Genomic DNA, 23999 nt, shown 5'->3' on the forward strand with positions numbered 1-23999 from the left:
AGGCCCCGGACGGACAGACAGCCCCGGACGGACAGACAGCCCCGGACGGACACACAGGCCCCGCTCCAGCGCCCATCGCTGCCTCGGCGGCAGCGGCTGCTGCTCGGCGCAGGCAGCTCACGGTTCCCCTCTAGCGGCGGCCGGGAGAACACCGCCTGCCCCCGGCCGCCCCGGCCCGCTCGGGTGAGGGCTGCAGGCTCCGGCCGGGCCCTCCCGGTGTCCCGGGGCCGGTGGCCTTGGGGCGGCCTGGGCGAGAGCGGCGGGGGAGCCCAGAGAGCGGAGGACTACAACTCCCAGCGTGCACCGCGGGGACTACACTGCCCACAGTGCTCCGGGGCGGGGGCCGTTTCCACTTGAAATGTATTGTTATTAATATGATGATGATTAACATTATTATCATTACTATTATTATCATCCGCGGAGCCGTTAATAAACTTTAATAATCAATAAACGTTAATAAACTCCCCCTCTCTCCCCGGTCACCGTGGTCTGTCCCCGGCCGGCTCCGCCTCAGCCCTTACTTCCGGCGCATTGCCCCCCGTTAAAACTACACCTCCCAGCGTACACCGCGACAGCTCACTTCCGCTTCCGGTCTCCGCGGGAGCGCCCCCGTCCCCCCGGAGGGACCGGAGGGCCCAGGTGCGGGCGGCGGCAGCGGGGTCGGGATCGCGGCGGGGCCGGGGCAGGGGCAGCGGCTCCGGGCTCCGCTCCCACAGCGCGGCCTAGGCCGGGCTCGCCGCCCCCCTCGGGCCTGGCGGGGTCACCTTCATGGGAGAGCGGTAGCGCAGGGCCCGGCGGTGCCCGGGGCCTGGTGAGGAGGCGGCGGCGGAGGAGCGGCGGGGCCCGGGGCCATGTTCGTGCAGGAGGAGAAGATCTTCACGGGCAAGGTGCTGAGGCTCCATGTGTGCACCATGGAGGGTGCGGAGTGGCTGGAGGAGGTCCCCGAGGACACCACGGTGGAGAAGCTGAAGGAGCGGTGCCTCAAACACGTAAGGAGCCGTGGGACGGTGCGCTGGGACGGAGCGGGGAGCCTGGGTCGGTGTGAGCCATGGGCTGGGGCTGGAAGTCACGGTGGGGGGACGGGGGAATTCCCATTGTGAAGAAAACTGATTTTTCCAACGCCCTGTAAATGTTTTTAAGCGAGATAAGACAAAGAATTGGCTCAAGTAAACGGGTGTTTGTGTTCTGTTTCCGTCTTTACCCTATCTGCCCCCCCCGAATTGCGTGAAGCTGTTCCACAGAGAAAGAAAATGCCTGTTCCAAGCGTTTTATGTATTGGGAAGGAGTATTTAGGGGAGGGAAATACTTTGCAACCCTTGGTTACAGAATTTGGCGTGTGCTTTGTGTAGTGTTGGAGGCTGCCAGCTCCTGCGTGCTGCTTGTGACCCAGTGGCTCTGAAGCGGGTCCTGATGGTTTCCCCTCTGAGCTTAGCCTGGTTTGTTTCTTGTTCCTATGGAAGAGCATAAGAAAAGCGACTGTAAAGGAGAACTTCCCTTGTTTGAAAAAGCCTTCGCCCAGTGGTGCCCTGTGTTGGCACCGTGGGATGTTTGGTGGGGAGATAATGGACTCTTGTAAAGCTCTCCCTGAGCTCTAAGCAGTAAGGTCTTAATGAACGGGTCCAACGGGTAAATTACCACTGTCTGGAGGAGAAAACAAGTAAAACTGCACAGGCAAAGCTTGTGGAAGCTGAGCTGGAAAACCCAGGCTCTTGGTACCTGTGTGCTCACAACTGCTGTGTTTGTGGGTGTTAAACCTGAAAACCTCTGGTTCCAGAACTATTGGACTGATTTTTTGAAGCTCTACCGTGATGGTGTTTCACTTTAAATCAAGCTCAGGATTTACAGCCACTGAGTGTAAGGTTGTGACCTGTCACCAGGGCTGTCCTGAAGTCTGTCGTTCTGGAACCAGTGCAGCCTGATCTGGGAGCTTGAGAGCATTGCTGAGGGATGTGTAACTTTAGATTGGCAAAAGCAAGAGCCTCTGCTCCCACCTTTGGGAGTGCAGCTTACTGAACTGCGTTTAATAGTGAGGTTTGTTTTGTCTATAAAGTCTTGCAAAGACTTCATTTCATAAACCACACTTGCAATAGGCGAACATACTGTAATATTTAATTCCTTAACCTCCATTTGAAGGGTAAAAGGTTTTAGTTTCTGACTGAGCACGCTGTGAAGGAAGGGTGCCAGGAGTCCTCTGCCTTGGGTCAGCTCATTGCTTCTGGCTAGAACCCCTGGCTTACAGCAGGTCACAGCACACACTGTTTTTCTTGTCTTTTTAAGTGCTTTTTGATTTAGGGATCAGAAGAGCTACATCCTGAGGGAAAATGGGGATGCCTTGCTGCAAATTGTGGAGTTCAGGTCCCCCCACACTGTTACAGTCCTGGGATAAGGCTTGTGCTTCCCTGGTGTCCCTCTTCAGCACAGCTGAGTGATTAAGTGGTGCAAAACCTGCCAAAACAGGGTGGGGTAACAATTACATGCGTGTGTGCAGCACTGAAAGGCCTTTAATTATCAGGAGGCTTAATTGAAGAGCTGCTTGCATTGCAGTGTGAGTTAGGGCAGAAGACGATAACTTGGCATGATGTTTGATTTCATTCTCTCTGCTGCTTTGTGCTAATGGTGTGAATTTGCATAACCATTATGGATAATATATAGTTTTGGGGGGGGAATAGAAATGGAAAAATCATCTCTCCTGATCGTGTGTATATTGCAATGAATCTTGATAGCACCTCGAGATAATTTATGCAGCCATCTCTTGTGAGATGCTAGTTATTATGTTCCCTAAAGTCTTTGAAATCATTCTTTTGGGAAGCAAAGGAAGTTGACATTTGGAACAGTTCTGAACCATTTAGTGGTGATTATTGTTAAACTCCTGCCTTTAGTAAAGCTGTCTTGATAGTCTGTGAACCTGATAATGTTGTTTCCATTCCTAGGGATTTTTTAACTTGTGTTTCACCATCAAAGTGTTCTCTTGGAACAGTCACTACAGCACAAGGTCCCACTGCCTCAGCAGGAGCAGACCCTGAGCAATCCTGTGGCTTCCTTAAGAAGCAACTGTTCATTTCAGAACCAGACTTCAGAAGGGTCACTTAACACAAACTCACTCTTACATACTTTGTATGTCCTGGTTCTGATACTCTAACTGAGTATCAGTTGCTGAGGGTCACAGTGGTTCTGAAATCCTGCTGTAAAATTGAGGTCATTCACTTAGGACACACAAACATGGGCTGTGCATGTGTGCAAGCTCCACCTGTAACTTTCTAGGCACTGTGGGACAAGCTTTTAATGCCCTGTGCTTCTGTTCCCCTTAAGCAGTCTCAGTGATACTCACCTGGCTTTTAAGGTATGATAAGGAGTATCTGTGGAATAGAGATGCAAGGTGCTAGTTTTCACAGTAGGTTCATGCCCCTGGGCATGGTTTGGGGACTATGTGAGGGATGCAAATGGTTTAAGCCACCCAAGCTTAGCAGCAGGGAGTGTCAGTGCTATTTACAAATGTTTCTGTTAATAAAAGCAAACAAAATAAAAGCTTATTCTTATTTTCAAGCCAACCAAACAGCCCTGTGGTTTATCAGCATTCCAGACTTCACAAACAGCATTTGGCATCAGCAGGGTTTACAAGTTCAGCAGTTGCTCAGGCACCTGTGAACAAAGGTTTCTCTCACCTGCCTGGCAAAGCAGCCTGAGCTCATGTTAAAGGCAAATACTTATGCTGGAAGCAAAGGGATGAAACAGCAAATCCTCTCCTTGCAATCCTTGTGTACAAAAAGATGAGAGGGAGCTCATCGTCCCCACGCACTGCCTCTGATTGTGGGGAGCAGTGCTCCTTAGCCCTGCCATGCCCTGGGGCAGCAGGATGCACCCTGCGATTTCCCTTGCTTCCTCTGTGCTCTGCAGGAATTCCTCTCCTCTTTCCTGCTCTTCCTGGGGATTACCAGTGCTGGTGTGTCCTGGGCAGGAAGGTGGCTTGTGGTGCACTTTAAAACATTGCATTTAATGCAAAAATCCTGTGTTTTGGCAGAATGGTTCTCATGAAGCAGGATTCCACAGTGAGATCTGATGCTTGGGGCTCATAGTTCCTGGTGCTCTGTTAAGAGCTAGTAGAGGCATTGCCTAAGATGGCCTTTCTATTTCCAGGGCACGTTAAAGTGTTAAGATAAGTATTTCACTAAGCAGTCTCTTTGATACATGTACTCTCCATATTTGCCTTCTTCTTCTCTGCAGTTGTCAATAGAGTGGTCAGAGGATCTGGCAGTTAGAATCAGTGTCCACACGAATTCTCTTTTAAAACAGCAACTTTCATTGTATCACATGCGTTTTCACCTTAGTATTATGGTTGCACACACACACAACCCCCTGCCCTTTATCTGTGGCAGGGAAAACATTCCTGTGCTGCCCCAAACATACACCTCCCAGTTCCCATTTTCAAGTTCTTCCTTTTGGGGTGGAACTCTCAGGATCTGTGACTCATATATTGAGCTTGTTCAGAGAGGAGATGTTCCACTGATGTACTCTTATGCATTTTGGGTATCTTATCAGATCAATTACAGGAGGTGCTCCCAGCTGCTTCTAGGCTTTAATGTGTTCTTTGGCTCTGGTTCAGCAGTTAATATGCTGAAGGATTAGTAAGAAGCTACTGTTATACAGAGCAGGGCTCAAGCATTCTCACCTCAGTCTTACTGAGGCATTAGAGCCTTATAGAAGCTCATATGAGGAACTGAAGGTCAGTGTTGAAAACAAGTGCATTGTGTTTGAAAAGAGCCAGGTAGCTGAGCCTTCCATCAGCTGCAGTCACAACAGGAAAGGTGGTGATGAGCTAAAAGGATTCCTTTGAAGGAGGCTGATGATCCATATTATGGTGGACAGGACTACATCAAAGTGAAGCAGTGATTTCAGTGGGATTTCTGGAAATGGCTCTTACCTGAAGGGTGAGCACATTCTCTGCAGACATGGTAAAAGCATCTTGAAAGAAGCATCATTAAAAGCTGTTTCTGTGAGCAGAGCAGGGGAGGTCAGTGTTCAGTGTCCTGTTGTGGTGAGGGCAGCAGCATCCGTTCCATGGCTTTGGTAGGCAGTTATTTTTAATTTAGCCTTTCTGGAATTGCAACCACTGTGTGCTCTTTTTCTGCTCAAACAGATTAGAAGTCTCTAGATGCACTGATGTAATGTTCCGGAGGTCTGGAAGTCACCATGGTGTGGAGTCAGTTCAAGGCCTCTGTGTGTGCACATGCTCTTTTGTCTGGGTTTGAACTGGATTTCCTAGTGAATTAATTGACACACAGTTTATAATCACAGTAAGGAATTGAGCACAATGTTCATATATGAAAACAAGTTACTGTATGCTGATTATTTATGGTTGGGAAGAAAAGGTGTGACTATAACTTTGGTTCAGCACATTGAGCAGGAGCCCAGGTCAGGGCTCCAGCAGCCAAGTCTGTTGATTTCACTTTGGAACAAGGTGCAGAAACTGCTGTTTCCTCCCCAGTTTAAGGTCAAGTATACAGAATCACTGCAGGCTGTTGCTTGTTTCGTCTGAGGGTGTGTGTGTAAATAATAATTACTAGATGAAGCAGAGTCTCTCCTTTGTTTTGACACTGGTTACAAATGAGAAGCATGCTGTGTTATTACAGCCCTTCTGTAGAAACACTGGATGCTCTTTGTAGATTTGCATTCTTACTTCATGATACTAATTGCTGCCCCCAGACTTCTCACTAAGAGGAGTGACCTTAGTGATCTGTTGCAGCACTAACACAGCTGTGGGTCCTGGAGCATCCATGCTTTGCTCCAAATCTCTGCAGGCCTGAATATAGGACCAAGGACTCAGACCTGTGTGATGGAGACATAATGTGAAAGTATAAATCCACTCATGTAGGCTGGTGCCCCTGAAGAGCCCACTTGCGGTGATTGAGCTGTAATGTTAATGCTTTGAAACTGTCTAAAGAAGTTTTTTAGACTGTCATAATCAGTTGGAACTTAAATCATGGAATCATAGAACATGTCAAGTTGGAAGGGACCCTTGAGGATCAAGTCCAACTCCCTGAAGTAGCTATTAATTTGACAGCATTGAGGAAGGAAAGTTAAAATCCTGCCTTTTGTTGATTATTCTTCCCAGCCAGGAGCCTGGATATGCAGGTAGAAACCTCAGTTTCTTTAGTAAAACATATTCTGTGCACTGGCCTCTAGCTTAAGCTATTAAGAAGCTAGTAAACGATGGCACAGCTTGTATATGGAGAATCTTAAGTGCAAGGTGCAGTGATTCATGCAGGAGGCTTATTTCTGTGCTCTGATCTTTAATATTTATTATCTTCTGCAGTGTGTACCTGGGAGCTTGGAGGACCCAAAAACCGTGACGCATCATAAGTTGATCCATGCTACTTCTGAGAAGGTGCTGACAGACACAAAAACAGTGTTGGAGGAAAACGTTCAAGACGGAGGTGAGGTCGTCTGGGTTTTAATGCTGTCAGCCTGGAAACATGAGATTGTGTTTAACCATTTGGCGAGTTCCAGATGGTAACTTTCTAATATCTACTCTGCTTTGACATAGGAAGTTAGTAAGATGGCAAAAAAAGAAGAGGAAAAAAGACTTTTTTCCCCCAGAGAAAGCACCTTGAGCAGTTTGCTTTTCTTTGCTCTTCCATTTGAGAGTTGAAAAGGAGTTCAGTGTGTCCATTAAGTTATAAAATTAAACAGGTTATTTTTACCTCCTTCTAAAGGAATTTTACTAAATCTCCAGGGCAGCATTTATCCTTCAGAATGATTCAAAAATTACTCAGTTATGGCTGAGTATTCCAAGCCAGACAATCCAATGCTTTTGGGATGAGGGTTTTCCTGAAGTCTCCCAGTCAAGTAAAAGGATGGTTGCTGTATCTGAGTGTCTGCAATTCTGGCCTCATTCTATCTCTGCAGTCACAGGTCAGAATCCATCACGTTGTAGTATCACTGACTACAGGAGAGTATGTGAGGTGTGTATTTGCTCCTGAACTTTAAAGGTGTGAAGGATTAATGTGAAACAAAAGAAGATCTAAAGATAAGAGCTGGAGTCAGGTTTTACTAGACAGCTCAAGCTAATGGCCCCTCTGGAGATAAAGGGCAGTGGTGCAAAGAGAAGCAGGACTACTGTAGACTCAAATACTGTCTGAGCCAGAAGCTCAGCAGGAATAGAGTTCCTGGGGTTTTGCCCGAGTTCATTCAGGCTGCAGAACATGTGCCATGACCATGAGCATTTTGGTGTCTGTTCCCAGGCAGTGTCACCTCTCACCTTTAGAGCTGAGAAGTGTCCTCTTAGGAAGAGGCAACGGGCACCATTTTTGCTGATTCGTGGTGTATTATTTCTAGGCGAGGTGCTGGCTCTTGGAGTTTTGAATTGCATTTGCAGCAGCTATGCAGTGTTAACTGTGTAGTCACAGTGAGCTGGCATGCCTCCTCACTCCTCCCTCTGCAGCATGTGCCTTGCTTGTCACCCAGACAAGATTACAGCCAACAGCTGACTGCACAGGGCAGCCAAGAGTCAGCATGTGGGTCCTTTCACATTCTGATCAGCTGGGCAAATGAGGGTTAACAGCCTGCACCAGCTGTTGCTCTTGGCTGTTATGTGCTGAGCCAGATCAGGGAAACTTGTTGTGCAAAGCATACTTTGTTTGCTTTGTACCTGCTTAACGCAGTGGACTAAAAACTGTGTGGCAGGCGTATCTGGGTGAAGGACTGCAGATGCTGCACAGGCCTGTTTTGGGCTCTGCAGTCTGTCTGCGTGTTTCCACCCTCAGAATGTAGGTGGTGGTAACTGAGATGCTAGAAACTTGGAAAGCATCTAGTATTTCTAGAAACCAAGTTTCTGGATCTCTAGAAAAAGGACACCTTGTAGGGATGTATTAGTAAGTGCTAGTCTTAAAAGCACAAAGCAAGCCCTTGCCTGGTGATGTGGGATATCTGATACTGAAGATCTGTTTGCCCTCGAGACTTGCCCTGGTGGCCTCCCAGGGATACATCCTACTGTAGACCATGAATCTCTCTACTGCCATTCACATGCAAAGGTGAGCTTCAGCCTGGTACTGGAAGTTCTTGTTGAAGACTGGTGCTTTCCTTGCTGTAGTTGGATGGTCCCAGCGTAGACCCAAACCCATCTGTGACCTGTCTCTACTGCTTCCTTCTTAGTGGAAGCACTGAAAGACTTGATGCTTTCTAATTATTATGAGCCAATTGCTGTCCTGTTAACGTAGAAGATAACTGGAGCCTCTAATACACTTTGTGTGAAGAGAAGAAACCAGTAACAGCCAAAGATTAATAATCTTTTGAGTTGACTGTGCACTCAGGAGCTGTGGGCACTGAAGGAGTGTGTAAAGCCATAGAGGCTTTGAAGTATGAAGTATGAAGAAGGACCTGATGCTACAGGGGAATTAATACAAAATTAGTCTCTAGGAAAATGGAATTTGTGAAGTATCTCACAAGAGCTGTTTTCATACAACTTTCTGATGTATTTTGGTGTCATTCTCTCTCTAGATGTCTTGCTGTTGATAAAGAAGCGTGCTCCACCACCACTCCCCAAAATGGCAGATGTGTCAGCAGAGGAGAAAGTGAGTTTGAGACTTCTCAACTTGTTTAACTGCTTTATTAATGATAAGTGGAGGGATTAGTGGTGTACTTTTTCACTTTGATTGTGAGAACATTCGCATTAGAATAAGACATGCAGATACACTCTGTGGAAGTTGTATAGATTTGCTCTTTGAACAAATGTCTAATAACTCTGTAAGTATAGTTCAGCAAGTATCTTGCTTTGTCTCTGTTTGAAAACCCAATAGAAATACATTGACTTGCTGTCAGGCTGTCTCCTATCTTTAGCTATATGTGGCTTGTCACCCTGTAACCTGGTCTCTAGCGCTGGAGTGTTGCTCCCTTACTATTGTATTGAAACTTTATTGGAATGTGATTGTTCCTGAAGGTCAGTGATGCCCAGGATGCTGCTTATGCACCAGTGCTACTGCATTTGATGTTACTGCATAAACACCTTGAGCAATGCTTCTGCTTGATGTTGTGTGTTCCTAAGTCTCTTTGTCCTTGCACAGCTTTGTTTCTTCTTGCTTCCTGTAGGTATTGGTGTATGTCTCTGTAGCCCTTCCTGTAGGTATTGGTGTATGTTTCTCTCTTCAGTATGGTCTTGCTGAGCTGAATGTCACTGTAAGAGCCTAAGTTATAAGACTGGAAATATTTATAGTTTGTACCCTGCTATGTTTTGTCCTGGACTATGAGCATGTACTGAAAATCCAAGGCACCCTATATCTCTGCATGATACTTGCAAGCAGCAAAGCACTTCCACTGTGAAGCAGTTGTTAGTCTGTGCACAGCATTAGTCTATCTCTGGGTTTGAAGAGAGCATGCTATGAGCAGACTACGCAGAGCAGAATATGGTCCTGGGCACTGGGGCCTATAAGTTCTCTCTGTTTGATACATCACTTTCCCTCTGTGCTGGAATTTCTCTGCGTGATTAGGTAACAGAAATAGGTGTAAGGACTGAAAGTGGGGCAGTCCAACAGGTCCAGTTTTGCTCTATAATTGCAAAATGGTACTGGTACTGTTAATCCATTCTATTGCTAGACTGCTGTTTCTCTTAGTTGTGAGTTACAGAGCCCTGCTTGATGCCTCAGTGAAGAATATGAAACTGCTCTCCTCTGAGCTGTGTTCTTTGTTCTGTGGATAATGGGTTATGAAACCTGATCATGTTTCCTGTCCTTCAGAGGAAACAAGAGCAGAAAGCTCCTGATAAAGATGCTATTCTCAAAGCGACTGCAAATCTGCCCTCTCGCAATGTAGATCGCACTGTGGCCCATCACAACATGAGGGATGTAAGTATTAGACTTGGCCTTAACTCACACACTGACATCCAAATAGGCCTTTATCTTCTGTAACCTTTTGTTTTACATGTAAATGTGATTCTCTTTTCTCTGTAAGACAAATACAGATGTATATAATGCATATCAAAGTAGATAGCTTAAGATTTGGATACAGGTCATGCTATTTGGTGATAATAAATAACTCTGTCTTCAGCAGTGTGGGGACCACATCTACCCTCCTGTACTAGCAGGATATGAAGCAGAGAATCTGCCCACGTATTGCAGGTTGTCAGCATGCCCTAGTAACCTAAAGGGACAGTTGTCATTTAAGCTGTTTAATGGCCAAATGACCTGCTTGAGCACAGCTTACTTAAAAACAAGTGTCCAGCTGAAAGGAATTTGTGATGCTTCAGTTTAGAAAATAGCTTTGATCTGTGTTGTTCAAATTTAGATTACTGGAAAGCAAAGAGTAGACCAGGAAAGTTTGTTGGTTCAGAGAAGCAAGTACTGCTGCTACAGAGGTACTGTGACTGTCCCTGATAACACATCTGCAGTGTGTTGAAGTGTTTCTGTGAAGAAGTGAGTTTTGTGGACCACCACACATCCTGTGGTGGAACTGGGTGGCTGTGGTAGAAATAAAGAACTTTCTGCCCATCCTATTTACATGTAACACTTCACAGGAAAGGCCAGTGCCTCTTGAGAGGCTAAATAATGCAAAGGAAGCCCTAATAAAGCAGTTACCTGTACAGGGGGCCAGACCACCGCTGAGATACTAACAACAGGTATATTAAGATTCAGTGATGGCTGGTAACTTGTCTGAATGTTCTGACAGTTTCCTTTCTTGCAGTTCCAGACAGAGCTCCGGAAGATCTTGGTGTCTCTCATAGAAGTTGCACAGAAACTGCTAGCACTGAACCCAGATGCAGTTGAACTATTTAAGAAGGCAAATGGTATGAACATATCTTTACAGCCAAGATTTTCACCTTGTGGATATAGCTTATATAAAACTGAGTTTCAGAGGTCCCTTTGGGATGAATGAGGAGTTCCAGTTAAAAATAAAGTCTTCAGTAGTAAAAAAAATGGGAAAACTTCAAGTTATGCTTTAGGGATGGTAAAGAATAGTTGAAAATGCACAAGGAGATAGTAAAAGGAGGAGAAGGTGTAGCTGTTGGTTCAGTCTGTGGGAAATGCCTACCCTTGAGATATGCTATGACCAGATCCAATTTACTTTCCAGATAAATGATAGATAGGTCTTCAGTGGATCTCGTACATATTTACTTGTGTGGAAATACTGTGCTCATGTGAGTTGTCTTTTATGTGGGATCTTGAACATATCTGGACAAAGTCTTTGTCCTGGAAGAATATCTGAGCCAAACAAAGCTGAGTGCAGCATATTAAATGATGAGATAGCAAATTCAGGGCAGAAATGAAAGAGGGAGAATGGAGGCTGAACTTAACGCATGCCATTCCACTGAGGAAGGGGTTTATTTCAGCTTGAAGTCAATCTGAACATTGTTTTGTTTGTGTATGTGTAGCCATGCTGGATGAGGATGAGGAAGACAGAGTGGATGAGATAGCTCTGCGCCAGCTTACAGAAATGGGGTTTCCAGAAAGCAGAGCTGTCAAAGCCCTTCGATTAAATCAGTAAGTGTACTCAGCACGCTCCTGTGAACTACCTGATATGGTTAAACCACAAAATGAATCTTTTCTCTAAAGTCTCCTTATGTGGGTCACCTAAAACTAGGTTGGAGAAAGCATTAACTCCAAGAAGAGCGCTGCCTCGGGCAGCAGGTGGGGATGGCACAGGGAAGGGAAGCAGTGCTGTGCTTGCTCTGGAAGGAGCTGCCGGTGTGTGCTTCACTGGCACTGTTTCCAAGTATTGAACTCACATTTTATTCCGCTTTAGAATTCCCATTTTCCAGAGAAAAAAGCAAACCCATTCCATGTGCACTGGTCTTTCAGCTGAAGACAAATACTCTGTGCTGAACATGTGAAGTTCAGATAGCAGCTGTAGGAAAACAGCAGGTGATGTACTTCTTATCCCCTAAGAAGGATCAGCTGTACTGACTCACTCCTGAGATGGGTTTGTTAATGATAGAGAATCCACAACATATTCCAGTCACTCTTTTCCGCTCCCTTGTGACTCAGAAAGACTTTCTCCCCCAGTGTTCTCCATCATTCATGTTGGAACTGAAAAGTCAAATAGGCAAAGGCTTTCTTTTCTACGAACATGTAATAATTCCCATGTGTCAAATGAAATTACATGTTCAGTTGCCCTCTGTTTCTGTTTCAGTTGACCTTTGTTTCTTCCTCTGTATTCACTGGGAAGAGATGTGCTGGGGCTCTCAAGATCCCTTAGCTTGAGCACTTGCACTGCATAGCAAGTGACTATTCTGATCATGATGTTCTGTTCCCTTGGGCTGGCCCCTCCTTTGAGGGATAACAGATTTCTGCTTAAGTCAGAGTGGAAGAACAACGAAGTGTTCATGTCCAAGTGCAATTGCCTGTGTTGAATCCTGCTCAAGGCATGTTGTGTACATGTATCATTTTTCACCCTCCTTATTTCTTGCTTTGCTATAATGGCATTCCTTGATGACTGGATAGATGTCTGAGAGAGATCTTTTTAGGCAGCAAAGCAGCTTGCATCTGAGATGTGGTTCCTGTGAATCTGGAACATGATTTGCTTGCAGCTTTGTCAACAGTTGCACATAGTCAGTGTTTTCTCTGTTGTGAAATAAAGCAGCTGATGTGGAGAATAAGGTGACTGCCTCAGAAATGCCCCTTAAAATCTGGGTTGCAGCTGTCCAAGTTGGATTTCATCCCTGTGTCTTCCAGGCTTCAGAGAATACTGTGGTGCCCTGAAAGCACAGAGAATTAAAGTGCCCTGAGATTTGCTCTAAAACTTTATTGTTTATGACTTCAGATACTAGATAACCTGCAAGTCGGTATACCATGGGTGTAAATGCAAAGGCAAACGTCTTTGGGATGCTACTGTACATCTCACCCCTGTGTTTTGATTTGCTTTTCAGTATGTCAGTGACGCAGGCCATGGAGTGGTTGATAGAACACGCAGATGACCCTACGGTGGATGCTCCGCTTCCAGGTCAGACTCCATCAGAAGCCACAGATGAAGCTGGTGCATCTTCTGCTGAAGCAACTGCAGGTCCTAGTTCAGAAGCAGGCGAGGAAGAGGCCAAGGATGAGCTGACGGAGATATTCAAGAAGATCCGGAGGAAAAGAGAGTTCCGTCCAGACCCACGAGTACGTGCTGTTTATCTTGCTGTGTAGCTGTTGGGATTGGAAGGGCCTGTACGGGCACTATGGAATCCAGATTATCATTTAGTTAATAAATGAAATGGGACATCTGGCTAGATGTATGTTATGCTGGCTTGACAGTATTTTAGTTGAAGTCTTTAGGGACAGTTTAAATTCAGGCTGCTGAAAGGGATATTACCTAATTAATGCACTGCTGTCTTAGATAGCAGTATCTAAACTACTGACACTGTTACTTCTGCACCTGAAAACCATCTGATGGGACTAAAATGAGCTGCTGAGCTGGCATTGCTTTTTATGACTGCTGTCTAGGAAGAGAAGGGGTTGCAGGATGGCAACAAGTCCTTTTGCTGTAGAAAAGGATGGAAAAGCATCATTGTATTTTAAGGGGGCAATGAAAAATATCATTAGATTTAAGTCTGCTGAAGACTTAAAGGTAGCCTTTTTATCAGTATCAGCTGAAGAGAAAATGTGTTATCGCACTGTAAACTCACCAGGAGGTGCTCTTTAGAATCTAGAACTTGGTTTTTACAACTGTGTCTTGTGATTTCAGTTAAAAGTGGTAAATATTTGACCTGGGTACAATTTCTAAATGCTTAAACGTTCTGCTAACAATATCTAGATACGCTTGTCTAAACACATAACACTGACTAGCAGTATAATAAATGTGAGAGGTGGAATTAAATCAAGTGAATAGAACTACAAGTGCATGTGAAGTTTGGTCTGCAGTGAGATGTGAACAAAAGCTTTGTGACAGAAGTCTTAAAATAAGATGTTTCTGTCCTGCTCTTCTCCTTTCTGCCCCAGGTACACTTGCTCTTTGCCTTGCATTCAGCTTTCAGTGGTGAGGATAGGAACTACCTTCACTCTTGAGATTTATCTTTCTTCCATAATAAAGACACTTTCGATATAGGATATTTGAAAACCTTGTAGATAAGATTACCTAGTGGTCTGCAAAAGGAAGCAGTGGGGTTGTTACCCCACATATGCTCCTCACAAATACAGATGTGAATGTTCTCATTTCTGTTTTAAATGTGACATGTATTAAGCTGCGTGAATCTGTTCTAGGCTGTCATTGCCCTGATGGAGATGGGGTTTGATGAAAAAGAAGTGGTAGATGCACTCAGAGTAAACAACAACCAGCAGAACGCAGCCGTGAGTACACTGTCACTTCTGTTCTTGCTGTAATAATCTGTTCAACTGATTCTTTTCATCATGAAATTGGCTGATGTTTTGATCTATCATAAAGCCCAACTGATACTGGAGATTAAACGAGCACTATGTATTCTGTGCCTCTTTCACATTAGATACACAAGTGGAATACAAAGATTCTTAGAGGAACTCAGTATGTGTGAGGTTGAGGCTGATCTGGCTGGGGTAGCATATGTGGGTTTTCAAAGAGCTTTTGAGAAACTCCCCCAGTGGAGTCTGCCAAAGAGATTATGCTATCCTGAGAAAGGAAAAGGTATTCCAAATACTTAACAATCAATTAAAGAACAGGAATAAGTGATCAAGCAAGACAATCAAGCCATGTAATGTGTAAATTACCATTCTGCAGCAATGCATTCCACAATTTATGGAGTCAAAAACTATAGAGGCTTTCAAAGGTTGGTTAGTCCCCTGCTAGTGGATATGTTAAGGAAAGTTATGTGGGCACAGCTGACAGCCAAGGAGTCTTCTCTTAAGCATCCAGTGCTGGCCACTGTTAGAGGATATTGGCCTGGATGATACTTGAGGCTGCTGAGGTGTAGCCATGCTGATGGGGTTCCTTTGATGCTGTGTGTGTAGGGTAACACACATTGTTCTTGAGCTCTAAGGCATCCAAAGTTGGTATTAACTTTATTACCACACCAAGCAGTGCTGCTGTTCCTGTTGAAATAAAAGCTTCTTTCTATGGGAGAAACATGCAAATGAATAGTAATCTAGTGTGAAAATGTACAGCTCTGTCTTAACTGTGACAGGGAAAAATAGGTAACCTGCCACGTTGTCAAAACCTTTGAGACACTTTTGTTCTGATGTACCCAATCATGAAGTCTGATGTGTCTGCTGATTTCTTTCAGTGTGAATGGCTGCTGGGAGACAGAAAGCCTTCACCAGAGGACTTAGATAAGGGCATTGACACCAACAGCCCTCTCTTCCAAGCCATCTTAGAAAACCCAGTGGTACAGTTAGGGCTAACCAACCCTAAAACTCTACTAGGTAAGTCCTGTGTGGGTTCGTGGTGTCTAAACACTGTCTCTGTAGTTGCCAGCAGAGTAGAGGCTGGATGATGACAGCTCGCTTTATGGGATAGGTGCAGCTCTGTACCCTTTCCCTCACTTTCAGCAGCTGTATTGTTTGTTTGCTTCATACTGCAACTCAGCTAAACCCAGAACAGAACTTGGGGCTGTCCCAGAGATGCTGCTCATGCCCCAGGCTACTGGATTACACTTGCTGAACTCAGAACGTTAATAGCTGCTGGCTGCAATGCTTTTGTGGATTTAGGAGACCTTTTGTGTGCTCCCTTTGGCCACAAGGGGAAAAATCTGGAACGTCTGACTGGAACTCTGATTATTTAGCATTAAAAACAAGGGTGTCTTCTGCTGTACAGCTTACTGCTTGCTGAGGCCTGATCACTGAGAGGGAAGATAACTTGTGGAAGAGTAAGCAAACAAGTCTGAGCTGAGGCCTTGCCTGTCAAAGTTGAGATATGTGACAATACACTTCCCCTTGCTTGGGTTTCAGCTCCTTGGTAAAACCTGTGTGCTGGTGGTCAGACTGTGAGCACAGCAAGTACCCAGCTGATGAGCCTGACAGTAAAACATCAGTCTCTGATGAATTGGTCTCTCCAATGCTGGAGGATGATACAGAAGAATGACATTGGCTCTGTGATGTGTATAAAAAGTTTGGCATTTAGTCTTTTTTGGCTTCAGAATGTATTTGCAGCAGTGCTTTTAAAGAAAGCAGCACTTTCCAGAGAGCTTTTAAAAATACTACTTTAAATGTAATTAGGAGAGTTTGCAAGCCTTTAAATAATTCAAGAGCAGAACCTTCCCACTCTGCCTCCTGAACAAATGGGCTCTTCATTTCCAGCGAGGGTTCCACACTGCGGCTCAGAATATAAATAGAAAATGAAATGCCATTATATGTGCCTGTGAAGCTTGGATGATCAGAGAAAATACATTCCTAATGATACATCTGCAAATTGCTTCTGTCACAGATTTTAATAATGAATTTAATGAGATACATGCAGAATGTTGATAAATCTCAAGTTTTAAGCTTTTGAGTCCATGTGAAAGAATATAGTTGAAGTGGTGAAAGGTGAGATCTGCACTTCTCTGTAGGCATGCTGCATGACCTTGAGCAGGGTATTAATGATGAGCCTTTCAGAGGTGCTGGGTACTTATAGCTCCCAGTTGGAGCGTTGTACATGAACACCCCTAGGGAATATTAAGAAACTGACCTTGGTGTCAGTCTGCCAGACTCTTACAACACTGACATTTTGGTGGCTTCCGAATAGGTCAGATGTGCAAGTGCTGTTTTGTCCTGTTCCATAGTGACTGCCCCAGATGTCCACTAGTCACAAAGCTTTCAAACTATTGCCTAGACCGTTCTTCTGCCAGATTTGCAACTTAACTCTTGCAGTAGCTGTCTGGGTCCTCGAACATAAGTAAGAGAATGAAAACTGGCACATTTAAAGAAGCAAAAGGAAACACCAAAGCTTGTTTTAAAGACAGCTGTGTTAAGAAAGCAAAAACTGCTCTTAAATACTTTGATGGCTGTCAGTGTTCAGAAATGGAGGCAGTTGTTGTGCACAACCTTTCCCCCTCTGCCTGTGTGTAGGCAGATGGAACTGGCTGCTTCCCTGACATCCTTTGCTTTCCAGACACCAGGAAGGAGAAAGCATGAGCTCCTCAGAGGGAAGATGCTGCTTTCCTTCTGGATCCTGGGGCCTCTGAAAAGATAGAGCTTGAGATGGGGGCTTAAGGCACTCTACTTCTGTCTCTGCTGTGTGCAGTGAATTTAGTGCTGGGGAAGGGGGAAGCAGAGTGCAATGCACAATGTATACTCCCACCATTTTGGGGTGATGTTTGCCCCTGCCTTTGGGTTGTAGCTATTTCTAACTGTCCTCTTGTTGGAGCATCCCAAACACTGAAGCCTTTGCTGACTAAGGGACTAATTGAGTGTTGCAATTTCCATCTCTTGGCAGCCTTCGAGGATATGCTTGAAAACCCCTTGAACAGCACTCAGTGGATGAATGATCCGGAAACTGGGCCTGTTATGCTACAGATCTCTCGAATCTTCCAGACGCTGAATCGCACATAGAGGGGGATGTCAGTCCACTGTGCCACTTCCTACTGCCCTCACCTCACCTTCACCCAGCGGGAGGGTGCATGGAGTGCTTGGGAGGAAGTGGATGGAAGGGGAGAGGGGTTGATCCTGTCTGAACGGGGGGTCTCACACGAGAGTTTATGTAGTTATGGCCAACTGAAGTTAATTGCCTTGTGGATTTAGTGTTAGTGGAAGAGGTTTGAAGACTTGTTTTCAGGTATTAGGTTTAAAATGAAATATATCAAAAAATAGGAAAAGGTTTTGTGAAAATAATCAAGAATCTGACTGTTGGAAAGAAATCCAATCATTCAAAAGGCCTGTGACAGTAGTTTTCTAGCCAGTTTTGCTAGCATCTGGCTAGTGTTTACAAAAGGTCACTGACCACTAGCATAGAATATTAAATCATCTCCATACAGTATTAATTTATGGCTCTATCCAATTCTAAAAAGCTTTTTAAAATTGATTCTTAGCAAATGTTTTTTAAGAGTTCCACTCTGTTGGGAGAGGAAACCCATTTCTATCCAAACCTGTTGATCACCTGTTTTAATTTAAGTGAGAATAACTCAGAGATGGAATTGTTTTAATAAATAGCATTACTTTTTCCTATTTATTTTCTGCGTTAGTGTTGTTGCAGTACGTGTAGGGGATTCTCTGTCAGCTCTGTTAAAGACGTAGTATCTCTTTCACAGCAGAACTTGCTACTCCAAGGCTTGGAATCTCAAGTAGGCTGCTGTTCATAGGTTCATACTCTGCCGTATCCTAGTGCAAGGAGGGATATATTCACATAGTGGGGTGTTTTCCATTTTTATGTACACACTTTGGGAAAGGGAGACTTGTGGTTTTTGACTTTGTTTCAAATTGTTTACACAGATTTGCATGGTTTTTTCATTGGTGAGCTCTAAGGCAGCAGAACAGTTCAGGTTTTTACCTTGTTTCACGTGTTTAAAAGCAAGCTTGAAATGACCATCTTTGAGGTGGAAGTGGCTTTTCTTGACACTTGTTTTTACCTTGGACATACCAAGAATGTCAGGCTGGGGTTTCCCGTTCTGTCAGAAGACTGACTGGGATTGCAGATGGGAACTGAGAGCTTTCAAGGACAGAACTCGCTGTGATTCTCCAGCCGGTTTTCAGCTGCGCTCTGCAGGTGTGAGTCCAACCAAAACCAGGTTGTGTTTTCAGATTAATGGAACATGCTTCACATCTGCCCTGATCCCTGCCCTATCTTGCACTTAACAGCTGTGGTTTTGGAAAGCCAGGCTAGGCAAGCCCTGCCTCTCCAAAATGCAGAGAAACCAGCTGGGGACCCCATCCTTAGCTAGCACAAAGGTGCCCTGTCAAGTTGAGGGATCCTGAGGAGCAATGCAAGTCACCTTGTTAAATGTGGGGCTTTTCTGAAGCAAAAATGCAACAAGATGCAACCCGAAACCCTACAACAAGTTTTGGCCTGAGCTTGGCATCCAGTCTCTGCTGTTATGCAGTCAAGGCACTGGAGTTGCCAATTTCACATCATTAATATGAAGGGTGGGGAAATCAGAACAGCATGAGATTTTATCTTGACTGCCTATCCCAGGACTTTATTTGTAATTCCATATTAAGCTTTGCAGTTCATGACTGCTGAAATATTTACTTCTACATTCAGAAATGCCAAGCTTTATAGAGATGATGCTTCTGTTCAGACTGGACTCTCACCAAGAACAGATCGACAGCATGACATGAGGTTGTTATCTGTCTTACAACAGCTAGGAGCCAAGCCCTGCAGCCCAGTGAGTACAGCACAGTGACTCCTGAGGAGCTGGGACTGAATGTTGTAAAGTTATCAAAGGTTTTGATTGTTTTATCCATTTTTGTTCTTGCTCCCTGAAGCTTTTTGCCTGTAATACTACCAGAAGATGCTGTTACTTGAAGCTCTTGATGTCAGAGGCTCATGCCCTTCTCTACCAGTTGGGTTTCTTGTAAATATTCCTTTTAATGAGTGTTTTTAGAAGACAGCTGAGGAAAATGACCCTGTAGTTTGGGGGCTTTTTGGTTTCTGAATGGGTAAGGACAGGTTCAGATGTAACAAAGATACTTTGGTAGCAGTCTTGGTCTGTGAGGAATGTAAAGCCTTGTTGATGAAATGCTGCTTTTGATTTCAGTACTCCCTGAGCAGACCCTGGAGTGGCTGTGGAGCTTCCAGGCAGACCAGCAAGGGTCATCTGTCAACTTTAGAGTCTTCTGCAGGTTTGGCATCTGGTTTGCATCTGTGGCAAGTGAGCAACCCCAGCTGCCATGGGAGGAGCTGCCCCAGGACTGGCTGTGGCTACTGCCAGGGCAGTGTGGATGATGAACTTGAACCAGCCCCCCAGCTTTTAGGGGTTGAAGCTGGGGCATTCCTGGTACTCGGTGTCTGAGGAGCAGGTGGCTCGCTTCTAAGGGTACAGGTTCTGCTGCTTGTGTCTCTTTGCATCAACCCCACAGCAGTGAGATCAGAGAGAGGATGATGCTGCCAGGACCTGCTGATGAACTGTGCCTCTTCTTCAGTGTCAGTTTGATTGGGGTGATGAAGGTTGCCAGAGCTGCTCCCTCTGTGTGCCAGAACAGTCAGTGCTGGCAAACCTTTACAAGGTGTGGGGAAAAAGGCATTGGTAAAACACATCATGCTTATGAAACAGAGGAGGGTAAGATTGTACAGGTTCAACAACATAACTAGGTGTTGCAACAGCAGTTAGAGACCTTAGGAATACTGTGTCTTTCAGATGCCTGAAGGCCCAGGAATATGTGGTTATTTCTGGAATTCATTATTCTAGAGCTCCACATTTACATAGCCAAAGTGTTGGGGAGTGTGTTCTTCCTCATCTGCCAAATGGTCATCTTGTTTGGTACAGCTTTAACATAGATAGTCCAGCTTGTCTTCTGAGAACTCATTGCCAGTGGCTGAAAGAGGCCAGAATTTAGGAGGTGATAAGCACAGAAGGAGATGATTTAAAACCAAAATGCACTTGAGTTTAAATGAACACTTGAATTGGTCAAGACCTGATGGTGGTGGTGTTAGGGTATGAACTAGCAGCAGTGCCCTGTCACACAGGGGTGTAGTGCTGCTTCATCCCAGTGAACAGAGCCCATGGTGCCTACAAAGGTGTTGGTTACCCTCATTGCTCCCAAACCTGCAGAAGCCCCAGGAAGATCCTTGCTGTTGAGTCAGAACATGCAGGCAGCTCTCCAGGCACAAGGAGCGTGTGTGGTAAGAGCTGTGCCTGGTGATGAGCTGCCCTGTCAGGCTGAAGGGCAGAGGGCTGGTGGATCTGGTCTGTGAGCCAGCGAGAGGTCCTTGAGCACGTGGGGATGGTTTAAGCTTTAAGGAGTGAAACACTGTCTTTTGAGGAGGAATTGCTCACAGGAACAAGGATTTACAGGCTCAGGCCCATGCGTGCATCTCTGGTGTTCAAGTTGTAACTAGCAGACGTGTTTATGTGTCTCATAGTGTGGTCAAGGGAATATGTGGAAGCCTGTGAAATCCAGCAGTAAGGAAGCAAGGAGGTAGGTGGCTCATCACATGTGTTTTACAGTTGTAGCTCTTCACCCCATCAGTCGATACAGACAATCTGCTTTTGATGTTGTGTGACTCTTGAAAGCTATTTATTTAAATATATGTAACTTGTGATTTTGTCATCAAAGCACTGATATTTTTAATACATATGTGCTAAATGGAAGTTTGTTCTCAGGGCTTCATATTCATACTCTTTATAGGGTGCATTTAATGGGATGTATCTGGGGGAAAATGCCAGTGGCTGCTTTACAACTTGATTGTCTTTCCCTGTGAGCCTGAGCTAGCATCACCCTTGGAACAAACCTCCAGTGTCTGGTCCAGGCCAAAGCATCCTCCGCTCTTTCTCTCCCTGTGAGCAGTGATTTGAGTCTTCTTTGGCTGCATCCCTTTGGCAATGGTCACCCAAGATCTCCCTACACTTCACAGGTTGATCTTTCCTCCATTTCAAGGACACTTCTCCATGTGCTGGAAGATTGTGTGGTTTCTAATGGGGTTTTCAGTGCACTCCTATGGGAAGGTGTAAAGGTCCCTCCTGCCAGAAGCCTGAAACCTCCAGCAAATCTCTGCTTCCTGGCTGCTCACAGGGCACAGATGAGTCCTGTTACAGCCTTCACCCTGTTGGTTTTCTCACCCTCCCGGAACCAAACGTGTGGGAATTGATCTTCATGCCCAAGAAACACTTGAGTGGTTCTGGAAACCCTTTTAGTTAGGCCTGTTTAGGTTATTTGATTTGTGATTCACGGGCTGAGGATCTTTTAATGTATTTTGAAAGCTGTTTAACCAAACGAATGTATAGTAAAGCTGTTGGCAAATGTCACCTGTGGAATGAGATGAGCAGTGACCTTGGCTTCAGGGATGGTTTTCTCCACGTCCCTTGCACAGGATGGTGAGTGCTTCATCCAGAGTGAATGCCCTGGCTTTCTACTTTTAATACCTACCATTTCTATTACCTAGCAGGATAGTGGCCCTTGCAGCTGGATGTTCCCATCTGATCATGAGTCCTTGTGCTTTAAGGCATAAGCAAACCACTGATTGTATCTTCCTCTCTGGCTCATTATTAATCTGAAGGGTTTGTGGTGCTGTTGTTGGGCAGGACAATTGCTGACTGGCCAGGGCAGTGATCCCCATGTCCCTACGCATGGTGCACAGTATTGAGGTGAATGTGTGGTCATGGTGGTGGCTCACACATCTGGGTATAACAAAAGGGGTTTTTAAGGACCTCTCACCCCATATTTGAAGATCTTCAGGTCCTGTTTGCAGTGTGTGAACTTCAGTCAATGTAAAGGCATTAAATTCTTACTGAATTTGGGTATAGTTTTATATCAGTCTCTGGGAGCAGGGGAGAAATTGGAGCACAGTTTAAACCAAGCCCCACAAAACCAAGTGTCTGCAGCAGGTAACAGCAGCCTGCGTTTATCATCATGAACTGCCCAAGACAGTGATTTGCCATCCAGCACTTACCACAAGGCAGCACCAGGAAGACTTATCTTGCAAGGTACTGGCTCTGTATTTGTCACTTCACCTGTGTAGCACATCCTTAGGTACAGCATCCGAGACTCTTTGTACGCACTGGCACTGACGTGTGGCATGCACAGCTCTTCCCAAGGTGTAACATTACTTCTAGGGAGCTTCACTAGGGCAGATGTCGCTGAGCCTGTGGAATTCAGGGTTCATTCTGGATGGGCTCCTGTGGGTCACTGACCTCAAGTGGGAAACCAGCAGCACCAAACGCTGCTCATCTGCACTGAGATGTGACTGGGGTGTTATCAAAGCCCAGCCTGCTCCCACTGAAACAGTTCCATCCGTTGACCGTGTGGAGAGGTCGTACCCACAAAGAGGGCCAGAATGAATGCTGAGTCTTTAAACCTGCTCACACATACACACTGAAGACACTGATGTTATGTGTGCTGTACATTTATAATATATCTTAAAAATAAAGGTTTTTGATTTATTACAAGGTGTTCTGAAGCATCCTTCTCCAGCAGCAGAGGTTCATGGATCCGCAGCGCTCAGTGCTCCTTGTACCCACAGACTCCTTTGGCAGGAAATAAGGGATTTCAATAGCTGATCAAGAAACCTGTAATGGAAAATTCCTGGTTCAGTGCCTGGTTTTACAGCTGGAAGTTAGTTCTCCATCTTCCGGGAAGTCGCCTTGGTGAGATGCATTACAAGGGCTGTGAACCAGGGTTCGGTTATCCCCTTGGGTGGACCAGTGCCATTGAAGAAGGAGTTATCCTCATGGTGGTTGACTGATAAATTGGAAGCCTTTTGTTCCATAACAAGGGAGCCCTCTTGAAGGAAAGCAGATCAATAGCAGCCAGCATCTGGTGGTGGGGTGGGAGACAGTAACTCTGTGTGATGAAACCAAGATGCTCTTGTGGTGCCAGTGATGCTGGCTCTGTGGGGATGAGCTGTGTGTGGTTGCCTTGAGGCAACTGATGAGGAGTGTAAATGTGAGGTGGTTTCTCTAAGGAAGAGGAGGTGTTATCAGCATTTTCACGCCACGTTCAGGGCAAGGAGAGCACTGACAGCAGATGCTTTGTCTGGCCTGTGGTGCAGCAGCTGGTAAGGAGTTAATACTCATTGTATCCTGTGAAAGATAGAGGATTAGGGCATAAGCCATGGAGCTGCAGCTTCCTCAGCACAGGTTTGCTACTGTGGTGGTGATAAATGCAGGTATTGTGGTGCCAGGTGGCCCCTAACTCAGACTTCCTTTATTGCACTGATGAGCTACAGGACAGTGCAAAGGTCCATTCATTTAAACACAAAACCCCTTAAAGCCGCTTGTGGTGTATCATTAGATAATGGTGCTTCTGCACCTGAACCGGTACAGCAGGTCTGGGCAGGAACCCACACCTTAAACATGAACAAGTGACAGGATGGGTGGTGGTGGAGGTGCCTGCTGGCTCTCGGGGCCAGGAGCACACAGAGATGTGCTGGTGTCCTCCAGCATGGATAAGGACAGAGATCTGCTGCTTCACCCCAGAGCATCCTCCAGCCAGGCAAAGGATGGGGAAGGTAAGGACAGGTTGTACCTGACTGAAGACACATCTTGGTGCTGGCTGGTG

General features: G+C 45.4%; 1 protein-coding gene across 1 annotated transcript; it reads left to right on the forward strand.

The window, feature by feature from the left end:
* The first annotated feature begins 620 nt into the window (after positions 1 to 620).
* Positions 621 to 22885, forward strand: UBAC1 (UBA domain containing 1). The gene is made up of 10 exons (XM_005146301.3): positions 621 to 989; positions 6311 to 6431; positions 8494 to 8567; positions 9726 to 9833; positions 10669 to 10771; positions 11357 to 11465; positions 12851 to 13082; positions 14163 to 14249; positions 15155 to 15293; positions 17284 to 22885. Exons 1-10 carry the CDS (start codon positions 852 to 854, stop codon positions 17397 to 17399), a joined length of 1227 nt encoding a protein of 408 aa, XP_005146358.2. The 5' UTR covers positions 621 to 851; the 3' UTR covers positions 17400 to 22885.
* The last annotated feature ends 1114 nt before the right edge of the window (positions 22886 to 23999 follow it).

This window comes from Melopsittacus undulatus, chromosome 11 (genome assembly GCF_012275295.1).
Source record: "Melopsittacus undulatus isolate bMelUnd1 chromosome 11, bMelUnd1.mat.Z, whole genome shotgun sequence".
Classification (NCBI taxonomy): domain Eukaryota; kingdom Metazoa; phylum Chordata; class Aves; order Psittaciformes; family Psittaculidae; genus Melopsittacus; species Melopsittacus undulatus.